The sequence below is a fragment of the Candoia aspera genome, chromosome 1 (genome assembly GCF_035149785.1).
Source record: "Candoia aspera isolate rCanAsp1 chromosome 1, rCanAsp1.hap2, whole genome shotgun sequence".
Lineage (NCBI taxonomy): Eukaryota > Metazoa > Chordata > Lepidosauria > Squamata > Boidae > Candoia > Candoia aspera.
Genome location: NC_086153.1, coordinates 22,629,293 through 22,645,512, shown reverse-complemented (window position 1 = coordinate 22,645,512; position 16,220 = coordinate 22,629,293). Strand labels below are relative to the sequence as shown.

General features: G+C 42.0%; 1 protein-coding gene across 4 annotated transcripts in view; it reads right to left on the bottom strand.

Annotated features, from left to right (window-relative positions):
* Nucleotides 1-4,090: 4,090 nt before the first annotated feature.
* STMN4 (stathmin 4) overlaps nt 4,091-16,220 on the bottom strand; it is a 35,561-nt gene continuing 23,431 nt past the window's right edge. For 3 of the 4 annotated variants that reach the window (XM_063300302.1, XM_063300301.1, XM_063300308.1), the window contains 5 exons: nt 12,413-12,510; nt 10,611-10,706; nt 9,615-9,823; nt 5,242-5,433; nt 4,091-4,842 (listed from right to left, as the gene is read on the bottom strand). In XM_063300302.1, the coding sequence (XP_063156372.1) occupies nt 4,783-4,842; nt 5,242-5,433; nt 9,615-9,823; nt 10,611-10,706; nt 12,413-12,425 (570 nt within the window). In that variant the 5' untranslated portion in view covers nt 12,426-12,510 and the 3' untranslated portion in view covers nt 4,091-4,782. The remainder of the gene's footprint in view (nt 4,843-5,241; nt 5,434-9,614; nt 9,824-10,610; nt 10,707-12,412; nt 12,511-16,220) is intronic. The other variant, XM_063300317.1, reaches the window with a different exon arrangement.

Here is a 16,220-nt window from a genome sequence, read left to right as displayed (position 1 = left end):
AATTTGTTGGCACTTCCAAGATGACCCTTATTAGGGAAAGTGAGCCCTGGAAGCCAGCTGGGAGTGCCAAGTTTTGTTAAGGTTCAATGAAGAATGCCAAGGAAATATTCTTCCCCAGTACAGTGCCTTTGAAATGTGTTCGTTTTTAACTCCCATAATCACCAGTATGCATGGTATCTGGCCATTTTTGGTTGGTGGGATGGGATATGTAGTTCATCACATCTGGAGAGCTCTTGGTTAAAAGCCGCGGCCAGGTAGAAAGCAATTCCTAGAACTTTTCAATTACTTTCACCTATACATCTCTTCACCACTGAAGTTGTTGAGGTGCTACAGTGATAGTCTGAGTGATAACTAGAGTCATACCTAATAAGTTCTCTACCTAAAGCACATACTGAACCAGGAATCTTCCTCAAGCAGAGTATGCCCTGTGCCACTCTCACCCTGGGACATAGGTTAGAGTTAGTGCTATGGATTGGCCCATGTCCAGCTTTAGGGGAAAATGGAGATTTTATCTCCACCCCCTGACTCATCCAACTCACTAATTTATTTTAAATCAACTTTCGTTAGACTTTTGTGAGTGTATTGTGCAAATACAGCTTATTTGATTAATTTGTGCTTCAGTTAATCAAAAAATTCAATAACCAGGTTAAGTAGGTTAAATGAATGCAAACCTTAATCAAATACTCAGCCATCATGGCATATTTGTCAAATCTCTGCTTCTGACAAGATCACTGAGGGGAAGTACATTTTCCCCCAATCTCTCTCTTTCCACTGATGGTCACAGAATGGCAGATATTACCTGAAGAACTCTAACATCATGGGATCTGATGGAGTGGTTTGGTATAGCTAGAAAGACAAGGATCATTACTCCCTCAAAAACATCTGCCCCACATTTCCAATCTCTTCTCTCTTCCTGAAGGAACTGGGATTTCCACATTTCATCTCCACTCGATTACAAATCCCAGCATCAGATAGTTGAGATGTGGCCATCACTGCTAGCTGGGCTCATCATAGGCATCCATAAGAACCCATGATGACAGTACACGCATGCAATAATAACATGATGTATGCAGCATCATTGTAGCTTCTCACAGACATCTGCAGTGGTGGTGGCAGCTCACGGGGTAGGGTTCTTGTTAATAGCAAGGCTCGTCTCACCAGCAGAGGTAATTGGACCTTGGATGATTGGAGGTTGTAGTGGCCTGGAGTCAAGAAGAACACCATCAGTGGCTCACTGATTTCCCACCTAGAGATTTCTAGGCAATTGGTTATATCCAGTGCTATCTGTTGTTAGACTTGAAGCAAGCACTGACAGGCTGGGGGTTTGGGGGAAGAGGGACAGTCAACCACCTTGGAGGAGGGTAGCACTGCCTGCTATGGGAAGAAGGCTGGGCCTTGTCCAAGGGCTGGAACAAGAACTCCTGTCGCTTAGGAAAAAGATGTTGCAAATGCAGGTCTGGCTTGCTTATAGTGCCATCTGCTGCCAAACAAGGGAACTGCTTCACAGGGGGGAGGAATGGCAGAAAGACAGCTGACCTAGCTTGAATAGGATTAGACCAGGGAGCTGGGAGATGGCAGGGTAGATTTTATAGCAACTGGGGACTCAAAGATATTAGGGATGGCAGTCACACTGAGAGCTCTGGAACTAGGAATTGCTATATGAAACGCTCTGACATGTCTTTAAAGAACTATTCTCCTATGCGCTGGGAATGCTAACTAACGTATACATGATTAACTTTCGGTAGTCATTGGTCATTGCTTAGTTTTCATGGTGGTGTACAAAAGTTTTTAACTCAATGCACAGCATCTACCAAGTCACCAATGTGTACCTATTCACTGCAACAACCATGGCGTCACACTGATGCAACCCCTTCAAGGTGTAATTAGAGATTCTGACTGTGAAACTACAGTACAGCTGGATTCCCAAGTCACTGCACCACAGAATTACAATTGTTTTCTTGTGGTTAAAGGAGAATGTAATTTCCTGAAAGGAATTACGCTTTATATAATATTCGTCCTAACCTTGGTGCTTTGCAAATGTATTATGGGAAGACTCCCTTCACCTCCAGGCAGCTGAGGACCTGATTATTTATTGCTCTCTTCCTTCCTTTGGTTGGGGGCCTCAATTGTTGTGTTGCATTTCTCACCCATTACCTTGTAGGGAAGTCAGATGAATTGCAATAGAGGCAGGATAGTGATCAGCAACAAGGACAGCCAATTTCATGATATGTAGTTTTCTGTCAGCTTGAGGGTAGGTGCACAGCACTTCAACTTCACCGTGGGGAAAGGCCCTCAGATTCAAGCTGTTCCATGATGTTCTCTCTCTGCATGTGTAAGTTTCTCTTTACTGTTTTCTCTGGCATTGGAGCATGCTTAGTGTTCATTGGATGGGTTTTGGGATTTTATCCACTTAAAATTCATTTCCTAAAGATTGTTCTCTGCTTTTCCAAGTTTTGGGGGTTCTCCTTAGTGTCTTCTGTTCCATAGGCATTGGTTAAACATGCACGGTGGATTCCATGTGCTTCCCAGAAGCTTTTTGATGTGCTCCCCTCCCAAGACTCTCAAAAGGTTTTACCAGATTATAATTTTAAATGTGACCAAATGATGAAAGGGTTGAAGGACTGAAGATTAATCACATTAGGCTGATTTCATTTTAATTAATTAAAATGTAAATGAATGCACTGAAATTAGCAGGGCAGTCAACCCCAAACGCAGCCCTTAGCTCAGCAAACATTGCACAGTGGAGAATAAATGGTCCACGTTGGCAATACAGAACAGCCCAGAAGCATGCTGTTGCAAAAACCTCTATGGCTGTATTTGCACAACGTATTGACTTCACTGAACTATGATTTAATAAAATAATCCAATTACAAGGGTTCGCACAACATGCCTGAGCAGGTCAGTTTAAATTTTAGCTGTTGCATTTGCACAACATAGTAAGTTTGGTTTGTGTTGACTGAACATAATTTGTTTGTATCATGTGGTTACATTAAGAAAGATAAACATGTGACTACAGTACAGAGTCCTTGTGCTACAAATCGGACAATATTTTAGCCAAGTTACGTTGTGCAAACCCAGCCTGTATCCCTTCTGCTTGCAGATTTAGAGAAGGCACAACCATTACCTCCACCAGCTTAGCTCCATCTCTTATTTTATTTGTACTTTGTTTTTCTTGTTGAGGAACAAGAAAACTGAGGGCCTATAGGTATAAAATATTAGGATTGTGCACACTTCAAATTTTATCCAGAAATTGTGCTTCATAGTGTGCAGGAACATAAATCCAACATCTCACAAACAGAATATTCCCCAGCACTAATCCAGAGGATAGAGTACGATTTTGGGAGAATGTGTAGCAGCACACACCCCTGATAAATATATCTCTAGAACTTCTCAGGGATGGGAAGTAAGATAAGCCTGGAAGTAGAGATTGGGTGTTTATCTCTTCACTGATAAGCAGCAAGGAATTAAACACCATATGTAGTCCTGCCACTTTGGCATTCACTTATTCCCCTCTGCTAACACTGTTTTTCCACAGCCAAATCAGCTGTATCAATTTAAAATTATTTGTTCACACACAGAGTGTCTTATTAATCCTGACTTATTAATATATTCCTTAAATATGATGCTAAATATTACATTATCAAATGCACTATGTTCTTCAGGGGATTGTTTTTCTTTCTTAAAGCTCTTTATCCAACAGGCTTCTTAAAGGGGAATGTTATAAAGCTGATGAAAATGCTAACTAGTGTGTGGAAGTGCTGGGAATTTATGAAAGAACTCTGAAATCATGAAGCCTTATTTTAAGAATAAACTTCTCAGATTCTTGTCAGTATAAATGCCACCTCTGTCGTTTTATGTTCTGAAGTCAGGTGTGTGTGTTTAAATCATGTTTGTGTTTGTTTTATTGCATAGTGACATGGCTTTTACTTGAGAAGGTATCCATACAAGTGCTCTTTTGTTATTACTGTCCCAAGGAATAATGTTTCAATTGTCCTCAACTAGTCCATTATCCTTCAAGAACCTGGTTCTCCACTACAAGTCTGAATGGAAAAGAATGGAAAATGATAACCGTACCTGAACATGGTGAATCTCTGGCAAAAGGTATTTATTGTTACAATTATTTTTAAAACAGAGGCCTGTGGGGTCAAAATCAGCACCCCAGCCATCTTCAGTTAAGCAATACCAGGCTTGTAATACCTTGGAGTTAAGAGACACGATGGAAAGTTACAAAGGAAACACAGAAATGAGGAGCATTTTTATCACACAGGGGACTGACAATGGCAAAACACACAAGACAACACTCACCCCAGAGGTGATTTTACCTCCTCTGCTTGCTCATGGCTCATCACTAATTTTAGATTACTTTTCTTTCTTCATTGCCCCAGCCCACCCCCAACCCTTCTTTGACACTTCCCTACATAATTGGTATTCTTACCACCCCTCCAGTATTTGGATTCCACCTTGAGAAATACCCATGTGGGAAAAAGACGACAGATCATCTCAGTTTGGGGGTGTCTTCTCATCCATGCCCACCCTCTTCCCTCCCCAGATACAGACACTTCTTCTTCACAGCTTCCTCTTCCCCTTATGTCCCCCTCCCTCCCTGAAACACATGAGATGGCTTCTCCCATCAATTCTTTACATTCACAAACAACGAAAGCAGAGGACAATCCCAGTTCCTCAGTCAACTTTGCATTAAGGCAGCCTCCACCATGTACTGCCGCCTGCTGCCGTCTTTCCTTGGAGCCGTCAGTCCAAATTATTATCTGCCTGAGGACCTCTTTACCTTGAGGCCTCTTCCTTTAATTCCTTGTTCTTCCGGACCTCCTCAGCATGCTTATCCTGAAAAAGAAAAAAAAAAAGACACCACAAGATGTGGCTACAGTCACCAATTTAGTGGGATACGCAAATTCATGCATAGGGCTCCCATAGCTTCCGTTAATCTCCTTGAGGAGCAGCATATCTCTGAATATCAATAGCCATGGAAGAAAAATGAAGGAAAGGGCCATTGCTATCATGTTCCTAGAGACATCTGATTGGCTACCATTGAAGCACTATTACCGGATTCATACAATACACTCCTGGTGGGCCTTCAGATACTGCTAGCCCTGTGAACTGAAGATAATAATCCTGAAAAAGGAGCAATCTTCTTCTTCACACACACTGTAGTCTACCATACATGTCTTGATCTAGTCCAACCCACACTTTCCATCTCCATTCTTACTACCGTTGCCCCCTCACCTTCTCCTGCAGACGTTCCAACATAGCAGCTAAATGTGCCTCTCGGTTCTCCTTGTTAGACTCCATTTTCTGCATCAGCCTCTCCTTGGCAGTTTTGATGAAATTGTTGTTCTCCTCAATGGCTTTCTGGATGACCTCCCGTTCATGTTCCCGTTTCCCTGCCAGATGCTTCAGGAGTTCTGCTTCCTGGTACTATACCCATAGAATAATACAAAAATGATATACACATATTGGGTCTATTGGATGAAGGACAACGAAGCAGACCCCAGGTTAGATGTTGTAGGCTCCAAGTAAAACTCCACTAATAAAATCTGTGCTTTATTGGGATATTTTGCAGTTACAACAAGATCGGATCTATTGACCTGATACAGGGAGAAATTCCAACATCTAAACAGCTGACAATGTAAAGACAATCTGTTAAAAAGTCAAAAATCAGTACTGGGATTCAGTAATCTGCTTGTCGTGTATGTCGAAGTTGGCCAATTTCTGCACTCTTGCCTCCTGTCCTGACCCCAAAACAAAGTTGCTAAGAGCTTTGCAACAACAGATGAATGTGCTCAAACACAGCTGGAATGTGTCATGAAAATTCCAGACACAAATATCAATATATGTGTGTGAGGTATGCATTATTCCCTTTATAAGAAGCTTTCTATTTTACCTGGTTTAAAATTCGATAAGACTTCTGCATAAAACTATTCTAGGGGGTATATGGCATTCCCAAATGTTGCATTGTTATTTCCTTCTTTTTCCTTTCTAAAACTCTAAGTCTGTCCAACCTGGCCATGCTGGCTGGGGATGATGTGAACTGTAGCCCAACATCATCTAGCTAAATTGATGAATGGCTGAGAAGGTAGATTTCCAATTGCCTTACAGGGATTTTAACATTTTCAGTCTCAATATTCCAACCATACTTCTACCTGTACCCTGTGTTCATCAAGATGCATTTGGGAAGTCTTCTTTCCCCTGCTGAATGCTTAAATATAGCAAGAAAACCTGTTCAGTGTCACATATGCAGATTTTTTACATCCCCTGCCTTCTTCCTTCTGGTTGAATTAACACTGTTGGGACAAAGCCTTTCAATTTAACTTATGCCAGTTTCCCTTGCAGGTCAGGATCTCACTTCCCTCTATGCATCCTAAGGGCTACTTTATAGAGTACTATTAACCACCAGCTCAAGCAGGCTTGCCTGGCTTTTAATTTGTAAAATGTCAAGCAATTGTAATGGATGGATCATATATGACCTTTCAAAGATCACGTAGCACAAAAACAAGTAACTTATTGACAGCAGCACAGCATTTTTTAAAATATTGTCCATGGCCTGGTGAGGTGATAACACTTAGGGTGGGGGGGCTAGATTCCTTCCCCTGCTTAAAAAAAAAGGGAGAATACCCAGACTTTTGTTTTCTGCTTCTTTCAGTACATCAAGCCTATGTGAAAGCTGGACCTGGAAGAACCTCATTTCATTCAGTTCCTACTAGAAATCAGTGGCAAGCCATGGCACCCAATTTGGGATGATTCATTTATACAAAATATCTGTATGTTTTATTTGTACACTGTTTCCCATTTAAAAATAAAAATCTCAAACTGGTTTATAATATATTCAAAGAATGAGTTAAAAAATTAGCAGAAACGTACTGTATAACACTATCATGGATCTCCACAAGGAATGGTCAAAAAAGTTAAGATGGCAGCCAGGATGTGCGATCTGAGCCTCAGCTGCAATGCATATAAAACAGGCAGGGCTTTGATTGCACTGTCATGGCCACCATCTTGATTTTTTAAACCACTCCTTGTGGACATTCCTGAACACTATATAAAATATACAAAATTAAATAAACACTAAGAGAATAATGTAAAGGGCAAAAGAAGTAAAAAAAAATTAAAATATCATGATTAAAAGCCTGGGAGAAGAATAATACCTTTGCCCAGTGCCAAAAATACAACAAAGATGGCACCAAGGGTACCTCACTGAGGAAACCATTGCAAAGTTGGTGAGGTGGTTAGGTTTGGGCCTATATTTGATTCTTCTCTGAAATCCAAGCTTCAGGTTGTCATGAACCTACAGTATATTCTTACCTTACATACTTGAAACTTTTCCTGTTATTTTCCTATTCCTTATAAATTTTATGCTTATCATATAATCTTGAAAAAATTTTCAAGTAAACTTCAGGTAAAGATACTTGAAGATATTCTTTGCTTGTGTCTTGCTAAATAAAGCTACACCTAGATGCTGGCAAAGCAGAGCTTTATTTATTGCTATCTGAGTGCGTTGTCCGCATGAATGAATCTGTTAGATGGGCAATGCAGAGCCCACAGTGGGGTTTATCAGTCAAAGACACCCAGATATGAACATTATAATCTGTTTTAGCAATTTCTCCTTTGTGCAAAGATTGATTGTTCTACTCAGTTTTCAGGAGGTTGACTTGATCACCTCTGGTTTCATGCATGATGATTCAAGCAAGGGGAGATCAAAGGCCTGCCTTTGCAATGGCACATTACATTTTGCATAAGCCTTGTTGAGAGTGCAGTTATCAAGAATGCCTGTCAAGCCCTGTATAATTGTTGATAGTAAACTGAGATGCCTCCCCTGCCTTAACAAAGCTACCATAGGTAAGGCCCTCTCTTGGGCAGCCACTTGCCAAACTTTAAATGTGTTAACCTGGATATGATTTCGAGCTTAAGGAGTAGGAAAACTATTAGCAAATAAGGAACCCAGAGTTCTAACAAAATGTTTCCCAAAGTATTTCCAAATGGAAAGGAGTAGACAAAGATCACTTCCTAAGATCAAGGTGACAGCAAAGGGGTTAACTTGGGATCTAAGAAAAAAGCTGAGGCAGGAAAAGAAATTCATTCACCTCTTTTCCCCACAGTTGTAGCCCAGAAGCCATTCATGACTATCTGTCAAGGTCAGGCCCGGACAAGGATGAATTACTGTACTAGATTATCAGTAATTCACAAGCTGGAAAGCATTGCCAATGTCCTCCTTCCTGAGATCAGCCCATCCCTTGGAACTGTTTCGTAAGCAACTGGAGAGTTACCTAACATTTTGCTTGAATTCCTATTTCTCTCACTGTTCACAGGAGGAGCTAAAAATGGTTTCTTTCCATACACTCTAGCTTATGTTAAGCATCTGCCTAAGATTTCAATATTATGCATAACTACAGGACTGTTTTATACTGCTTTATGAACAAATGAATGGAATTCATTTCCATTACACTTGACTGGTGGTACCAATGAATTGCACTCATTTGAATCAGACATGATTTTCTTCTAGTATTTTATTATTTTAGTAAATATTATTTACCAAATGGATTGGTTAAGTTAATAGAACAAGGCAAGCACACTTTAAGAGCATATTTCCCAACTCAATGGGGAAATGTAGCCAAATGGTAATATTTGAGAGTCAGTGTGTTGTAGTGGTTAAGGTGCTGGATCAGGAGCAGGAAAACCCAGAGTCAAGTCCACAGTCAGCCACAGACCTCACTGGATACCTTTTGGCTAGTCACTCTCTACCCCATGGTAACTTTTCAATGGTTGTTAATCAAATGCTTAAATATCTCAACTGTAATAAAACGTGTGTATGAATAATATTAATTAAAAGTATTTGAGAGAGGCTGGGCTTGTACAATATACTTAATCTGGTTTGCACAATATATTGAACCATAAACTAACCAAAGAGGCTGAGTTTGCACACTTTATGCCAACAAAAATTCTCCTAACCAAGATGAAAATTAATCCATTTTTGCACATGGTATAAATGGAATCACTAAGTTCTTAACTGACCCAGCAAGTACATTGAGTGAACTCAGCCAGGCAGTGCAAAGTTGTCAGTCTTTCAAATTGTTTGTAATGATTGGTCAGAACATAGGAAATTGGCAACTATATTTTTTCTTCTAGAGCAGCTTCCCCAACTTGGGCACATTCCATAATTTCCAGCCAGCATGGTTCTGTGAAGAATTCTAGGAATTGATGCCCATAATTCTGGAGGCATCCAAACAGGGAAAACTTTTTTCCTGGAGTAATTTAATGGAACCGTGGGAACAATCTTTATTTTTCTACAGCAATGATTCACACTTTTCCTGGCATTGAAAACGAATGGGCAGATTCCCTATCAATCTATTCGCATGATCTAATTATCCTCTATAATGTCTAACCTATTAACCAAGCTTGGTGCCATTGGGGAAGGCAAAGATTAACGCCCTACTCAGCAGAACGATAGGGAGAATCCTCAGAACAGGATGGTTAGCTCAGTGCATTTTGAATGAGTGAATAATATGCTTTACTATCTAAAGAGGTGGCTCTCTATTGCCATAAAGCCCATTAAATTTCCTAACCACACTGCGGCTACCATGAAGATACAAACTATTTCTCACCTTACGCCGCTCCTCAGCAGCTTCTAGCTTCTTCTGGATCTCCTCCAATGAAGGGTCACGCCGTCGAGGCAAGGAGGCATTGAATTCAGGGATTCCATCGAAAGATGGTGGCTTAAGGATAACTTCAAAGGATTGTCCTGAGGTGCGCTTGTTGAGCTCAATGACCTCCATGTCAGATATGACACACCAGGTCAAGTCTACAGTGTCTACTAAAAAAGAAAGGGAGGGAAAAGCTGAGAAATAAGTATGCCAAGAAGCAGTTAAACTAGCAATGGGTAGAATTTCTCTAGGCCACAGAGAAAATCACTGTGAAATCTGTATCTCACAGGGAGATCTGCAGTCTCTTATCTCAAGTTTCCTCTGTAACACTGAGGTCCTTCAGGGCAGACATGATGGGGTTCATCAGCAGAGAACTAGGCATGGAAGGAAAGGGTTTCCTGAAAGAAGTGTACCAAGTTTGGAAATCATTGTGTGAAAAGTCCCTTCCTCGAGTGCCTACTCTTCCCTCATGCTGGCAAATGAAGCTGAGCCAGAGAAAAAAAGGAGGCACTAACATATTTCTTCTCCAAGGCCAAGTTCACACAATATGCTTAATTGGTTCAGCTAAAAATCTAGCAGCTGCACTGGAACAACACATGAAACTCAGTTAGCTTAGCTTGTTCTGGGTTTTTTTTTTTTTGCAAACCCAACCTGCCTGGATAATTTATTATTCCATGTACTGCGAGAGTCCAGAAAATTGGCTTAATTCATTAATCCAACTAAGCACATTTTGTGAATCCAATTACAGAATCCTAGAATGTCAACTATATATTACCTCATTATCTCATTTTTGCATTATCTATCTTAATAACATAAAATAATTAATAGAACATAATCTAATATAAATTGTCATCCATAATATGTTATGCCAAGGCCAACACAGAGCCCTTGGAAGAGCAGCATTCTCCCTCAGTTATAACTATAGCTTTCTTGGCAACAATGTGAGTTTCCACTTACCTTCATATTTATAAGATGGTTTATTTAAAGGGTCTGAGAGGAAGCAGGAACAGAAGAGGGACACCAGGGGGAGCTCTTTCATTTTTTCTTTGTAGGCTATAAGAAACAATAGAATTCCCAAAGAAAATTAAAACTCCCATTACAAAAAAGGAGGCTTTACTAGCAATTTCACTGGCATTTGTTCCTGGCCTTATTTTCTTGGCTTCGCTCCTCATTTCATGGCAAAGAACAGATATGGAAAGAGAGTGTCCCTCAAGTGGGGGGAGGGGGGAGGAAGAGCTGTCATTGGCTTTATTTTCATATCCTGAGTTCTGGTGATGCGTTTATACAAATTCACAATGCAATTGCATTTGAAATGCTGTGTGTCCACATCTGGTCATCACATCTCAAAAGGAAGTTCTGGAGCTGGGGAAAGAAGCAGGAAACAAGCAACCCATTTGGAGAATAGAAATATGAATTAGTTAATTAGGTGCCCAATGGTCTTTAGAAGTTCTCCAGCAAAACTGCAAGCAGAGAAATCAGAAAGATGATTGAGCTGAATTCCTCTAGGCATGGGAGATGAAGATCCCCCCATGGTTCTCCAGGATAGGATTTCCCCTGAGCTATGCCAGTATCATTACTGCTAAAGCATCCCATGGGAAAAATTTACTCTTGGTATCTTTCTTGGGGTTTAACTAAAGCATGGGAAGCCATGGAGGCAGCAGATCTCTGGGGAGAGAGTGGAAGAGCAAAAGACAGGACGCTCGGTCATACTGAACCCATTGGCCACTTTACAACTAAACAAGTGCAAGAACACCGTACTCCAGCAGTGAGAATGTCACTAGAATTCTCTTTTCCTTTGAAAGGACTTGCAGAAGCAAATTTGCTTGCATCAGATTAAATAAGAACTGGTAGGGACAAATGGAGAATTTCTCTACCAAGACTATTTCTAAATGGAAGCAAAAAAAAAAAAGATACAAAAAGTATGACTCTTTGCTGCCAGCTAGTGACAATCTGGTAGCTCTTTGATTAGTTTAGCACAGTGCTTCTCAAACTTGGCAACTGTAAGATGTACGGACTTCAACTCCCAGAATTCACCAGCCAGCATGATCTCAACTGCCGGATCAACGTGCTATTCAGACAGCAGAAAACTACATCCCACGTAAAATCTGCTGTCCCCATTGCTAATCCCTATCATATTAGGCTTTGTGACCTCTCCCTTTCCAAATGCCCCCACCCAGCGGGAAACCATCCTCCAATCCCAACACCAATGCAGGGATAGGCTGGCCATGAAGTCAGAGAGGTAGCAACTTTCCCTGCCCCACAGTGCATAGTTTAGCCTGGGAAAGCCAAAGAGTTTGGATCTCCTTGCCAACTCTGTAAGCCTGCTGAATGGCTGCCCACTAGGCTTGGGGAAACGGTGAGTTTTAACCAGTGGCTCACCCTGGCCTCTCCTGCTTTTGCACTGACTGATGTTCTTGCAAAACTCTGCAGCCCCATAATCACAATCCCAGCTATTTCTGCAGGGAAAGGGGAAAAAAACGACAGTATAGGAGAAAGTCCAGAGACAGAATGGTGGTGCCAAAACTAGCCTGAATTGGCCAATAGGCACTAGGCTGACCCTATTTTCCTGGGTCACTAAGAGCATGGGCAGTGAAGTTGTTGATACCATAAAGGGAAACCACTATTGTAGCACCAGTACAGCTAAGGGTGACATATGGCAACATTATAGGGATATAGCAAGTAGGAATGTTATCAGGGGATGTTTATACCATAGTTAAATGCCAATGGAGGAAAGCCCTTAAAAGAGAGCATTCCCATACCTGCCAGTGTCATGGTGTCAGCTGTTCTTAGTGTCCTGCTGCTTTGGTGGCTGTCCACAGGGAAGATCGTAGCCAGCGTAGAAGGGCCTGCCTGCAGCCTGAAAGCAGCAAAAGACAAAGCAGCGCTTGGGTGAATTTGAACTTGCTTTTGCCCTGTTGAGGAAATGGGGGTCAGGGGTTGGAAGGGGATGTAATATGCAGTACACCACAGTTCACATGCTCAAAAATGAGTTTCCCCACAAGGATCTCCTGCAGACAGGTCATTTTGCCTGCTACACAAAAAACGATTACAATTCTGCACTCAGAAGTCTAGTATAATGTGTTGTGCAATGACCATATTATTCTGTTTATAACTACAGCTGGGGTAAATCCCAGTATTGCTCTGCTGGAATATGTATAGTTTAACTCAGTGTTTCTCAACCTTGGCAACTTTAAGATACATGGACCTCAATTCCCAGAATTCCCCAGCCAGCATTTGAAGCGACTGAAGTCCACATATCTTAAAAGTTGCTAAGGTTGAGAAACGCTGGTTTCACGAACTGGTAACTTCTAGGTTGAGGAATGGCCACAAAGATGCAGCGCCCAGAAGTGCAGAACTTCTGATGTGGAAGTTCTGAACTTCCACAGCTCTTAGGTACAGACCAAAATTAGGTGCAGTTCAAAACTGAATTGCTTCCCCAGTTGTTACTTGATGCATTTAAAGATAAGCAAGTAAAGCAGAGAAGGGGCTCTTTAATCTTTTCATTTCTGCCTATTTGTCCACTAAAGATCACCTTCCTGCCTTTTTTTTTCTGCTCCATGGAAAAAGACAGCCGATTTGGGCAAGATAACATTAAATGCCCTTGGTATATGTTTAGACGCACTTCTCATAGCCTCAGTCATCAGAAGTATAGTGTCGTCTTTCCTTTATCATGCCATCATTCCATCATCAGCATTGCTTTGCTTGCCCAGCGCCTGGAGCCTATGAGGGTCTGGATGGAGAAGAACAGGCCATGACTCAACCCTAGCAAAACAGAGTGGCTTTGGCTTTTTGGGCCCCTTGGACCTGGAGATTTATCTTTAACTCTTCACAGGGTAGCACTTCCCCTGGATAGAGTTGGTGTGCAACATGGGAGTCCTCCTGGACTCATGGCTCCTGCTCAAAGAGCAGGTGGCTGCTGTGGCCAGAGGGGCTTTTGCACAAATCCAGCTTGTGCACCAACTGCACCCATTCCTGGACTTGGAGGCCCTGCTCACAGTCACTCATGCCTTGGTCACTTCGCAATTGGACTACTGCAACGTGCTCTACGTGGGTCTGTCCTTGAAAAACACTCAGAAGCTTCCACTGGTTCAGAATGCAGTGGTATGCACTGTTCAGGGTGCACCAAGGTTCACCTGTGCTACATCACTACTGTGCAAGCTGCACTGCCTCTCAGTGTATTTCTGGGTGCAATTCAAGGTTCTAGTTGCCATCTTTAAAGCCCTACCTGGTACAGGGCTCGGTTACTTGCAGGATCGCCTCTCCCTGAGGGTTTCTGCCCATTCCACTAGATGCAACAACCTGGGGGTGTTCCAAGCCCCCTCTGTTCAATAATATCATCTGGTTGGACCAAGGAGATGTGCCTTCACTGTTATGGCACCTGGCCTATGTGGCAGCCTGCCCTCTGAAATCCAGAGGACCCCAACTCTCATGGCCTTTCAGAAAGGTGTGATGACTCTTCCCTCAGCCGCTGGGATGAGATATTAATTGAGCCAATATACTGTAGGTGTAGCGTTGGGAGTCTGTTATGGTGCCCTAGCTATTATGATTATTTTAACTTGGTTTTTATTTTGGGATTAGAGGCTTTATTATATACTTTTCTGAATAGTTGTTAGCCACCCAGGGTTATAAATGTACAATGGGCAGCCATATAAATTCTGTAAATAAATAAAGCTCATGCGAACCATTCTGTAACCAAGCCGGGTATCTGGATTTCATTCAGTTGCAGAGATTGTTACAAAGAAGTAGAAGAAGCACCCTAAGCAATGCTGACTCAGGGCCACCTGAGAGTTTGAATCAGTCTTGGAACACATTGGCACCATGTCTGGGATGACTCCAGTGTGTGAACACAGCCCTCACGGCCAGGAAGGGAGAATGCAGCTCAAACAATGGGACCTTTTCAACAGAAGAAATAGGGGATGGAGCTGCTCCACCCAGAAGCAGTTTAGGTCCCTGCCTTTTAAGAAATCTGTGGAGATCTTGAATAAAGGCTGGCAGACAGAGCAGGCTGAGTGCAGGTATGGTGCTGAACCATAACGTGGCCTAGCATATGGTGCAAATCCCGCTGATTGTAATTTATCCATCAAACCATGGTTACATGAATCAGATCATAATGTGATGGGGAGGAGGAACAGCAAGAACATTGGCATTAAAAAAAATAGTCAAGCCAGTTTCAGATACTGGAGCAGTCAGATTTCCAGTTGAAAGAATAATTCAGTTCTGCATAAACATGACACACTGGTGGAACACAGGAGCTGTTCTAGATCCAGTGGAAGGTCCATCTCATCTAATCTAGTTGAACACCTTGCTTCCAACAATGACCTGCTCGATGTATATGGATGGATACTTCCAGATGCTGCAGCAAAAGACGCTGTAGAAGAGCAGTGCTCTATACACTCGTTCCCTGCCCATTTGACCCAGCTTCTGTGAAACCGTGAGGACCATCCCACTCACTAACTGCATAAGACCCAAGAGGTTGCAGCAGTGAAGAAGAAACTTCCCAGCTTACAGTGACCACGGGTTGGAAAAGGAATTCTTAATCCATTTCTACAAGCGACACACAGATTGGGCTTTGTACCATAAGGCCAACAAAAACCTACCATCACTTATTATTGGATGGTTTCTCGTCAACCATCTTCTAAGCTCCATCAGCAGATATGGAACTGACACCTCTGAGTCTTTAAAAAAAGCCTTATTAATCCCATTTGGGAAAGGTGCCTGGAATTCTCATTACATTTGCCCCATTGAAGCACAAAAGAATCATGGCGTACAGAATTAAAGGTCCAAAGGAGGCAGTTAGGTTTTATCTCAGCAATTCAAAAACTTAAATTAGCTGAGCTGAGGTGGGGGAGCACGGGGCATTTCCAAGGCTGCTTGCTTGCCTAGAAAAACATTGGGTAAGTCAGTTATCAATCTAAGTATGGGAACAATGCTGCATTTGTTTCCAAAAACTGATGAGGCTTGTTCTTAGGAGAGGAAGCACATGTTCAAAATCACTTCCCCCCTCCCCCATGATAACTTTACATGTCCCAGGAATGAGCCATGACACTGAAAGAGACAATGGTGCCTCTTAGGATTGATGCTAGTTTTTAAATGAATTTAATTTTGCTTTTACTTGCTTGAATTATAGTACAATAGCTAAAGTACCTAACAAAAACAAACAAACAAATCATCCAGAAGTCCTCTTGTTTAATCCTAAGCCTCTGGAGTTTGACTGGGGTTTCCTCCTGTGGAAAAAGGTGGAGTTTTGCATACAATCTCAGAGGAATTCCTGCTGTTCCACTTGGAGGACACGTTCTTCAGACAAAACTTCATTCCTCCCATCCTCACAGCATAGCAAGTCTCCCAGTCTCTCTCCCCACCTCCCTCTCCCTATCTAGGATCCTCAAGCAGCTCTTCTCCCTTCATGTAAAGGAAGACTCAGTTTCTAAAAGTGGGGTTGTCACAGCAGCCCCCTTCCTTTTTCATCCAAGACGTATTAGTGGACATTATTCAGCCCCCAGGATCAACGGCTCTTCTTTCCTTTGTTAGGAGATCATGCGCTCGACGCCTTCACCGACAGCTCTGGGG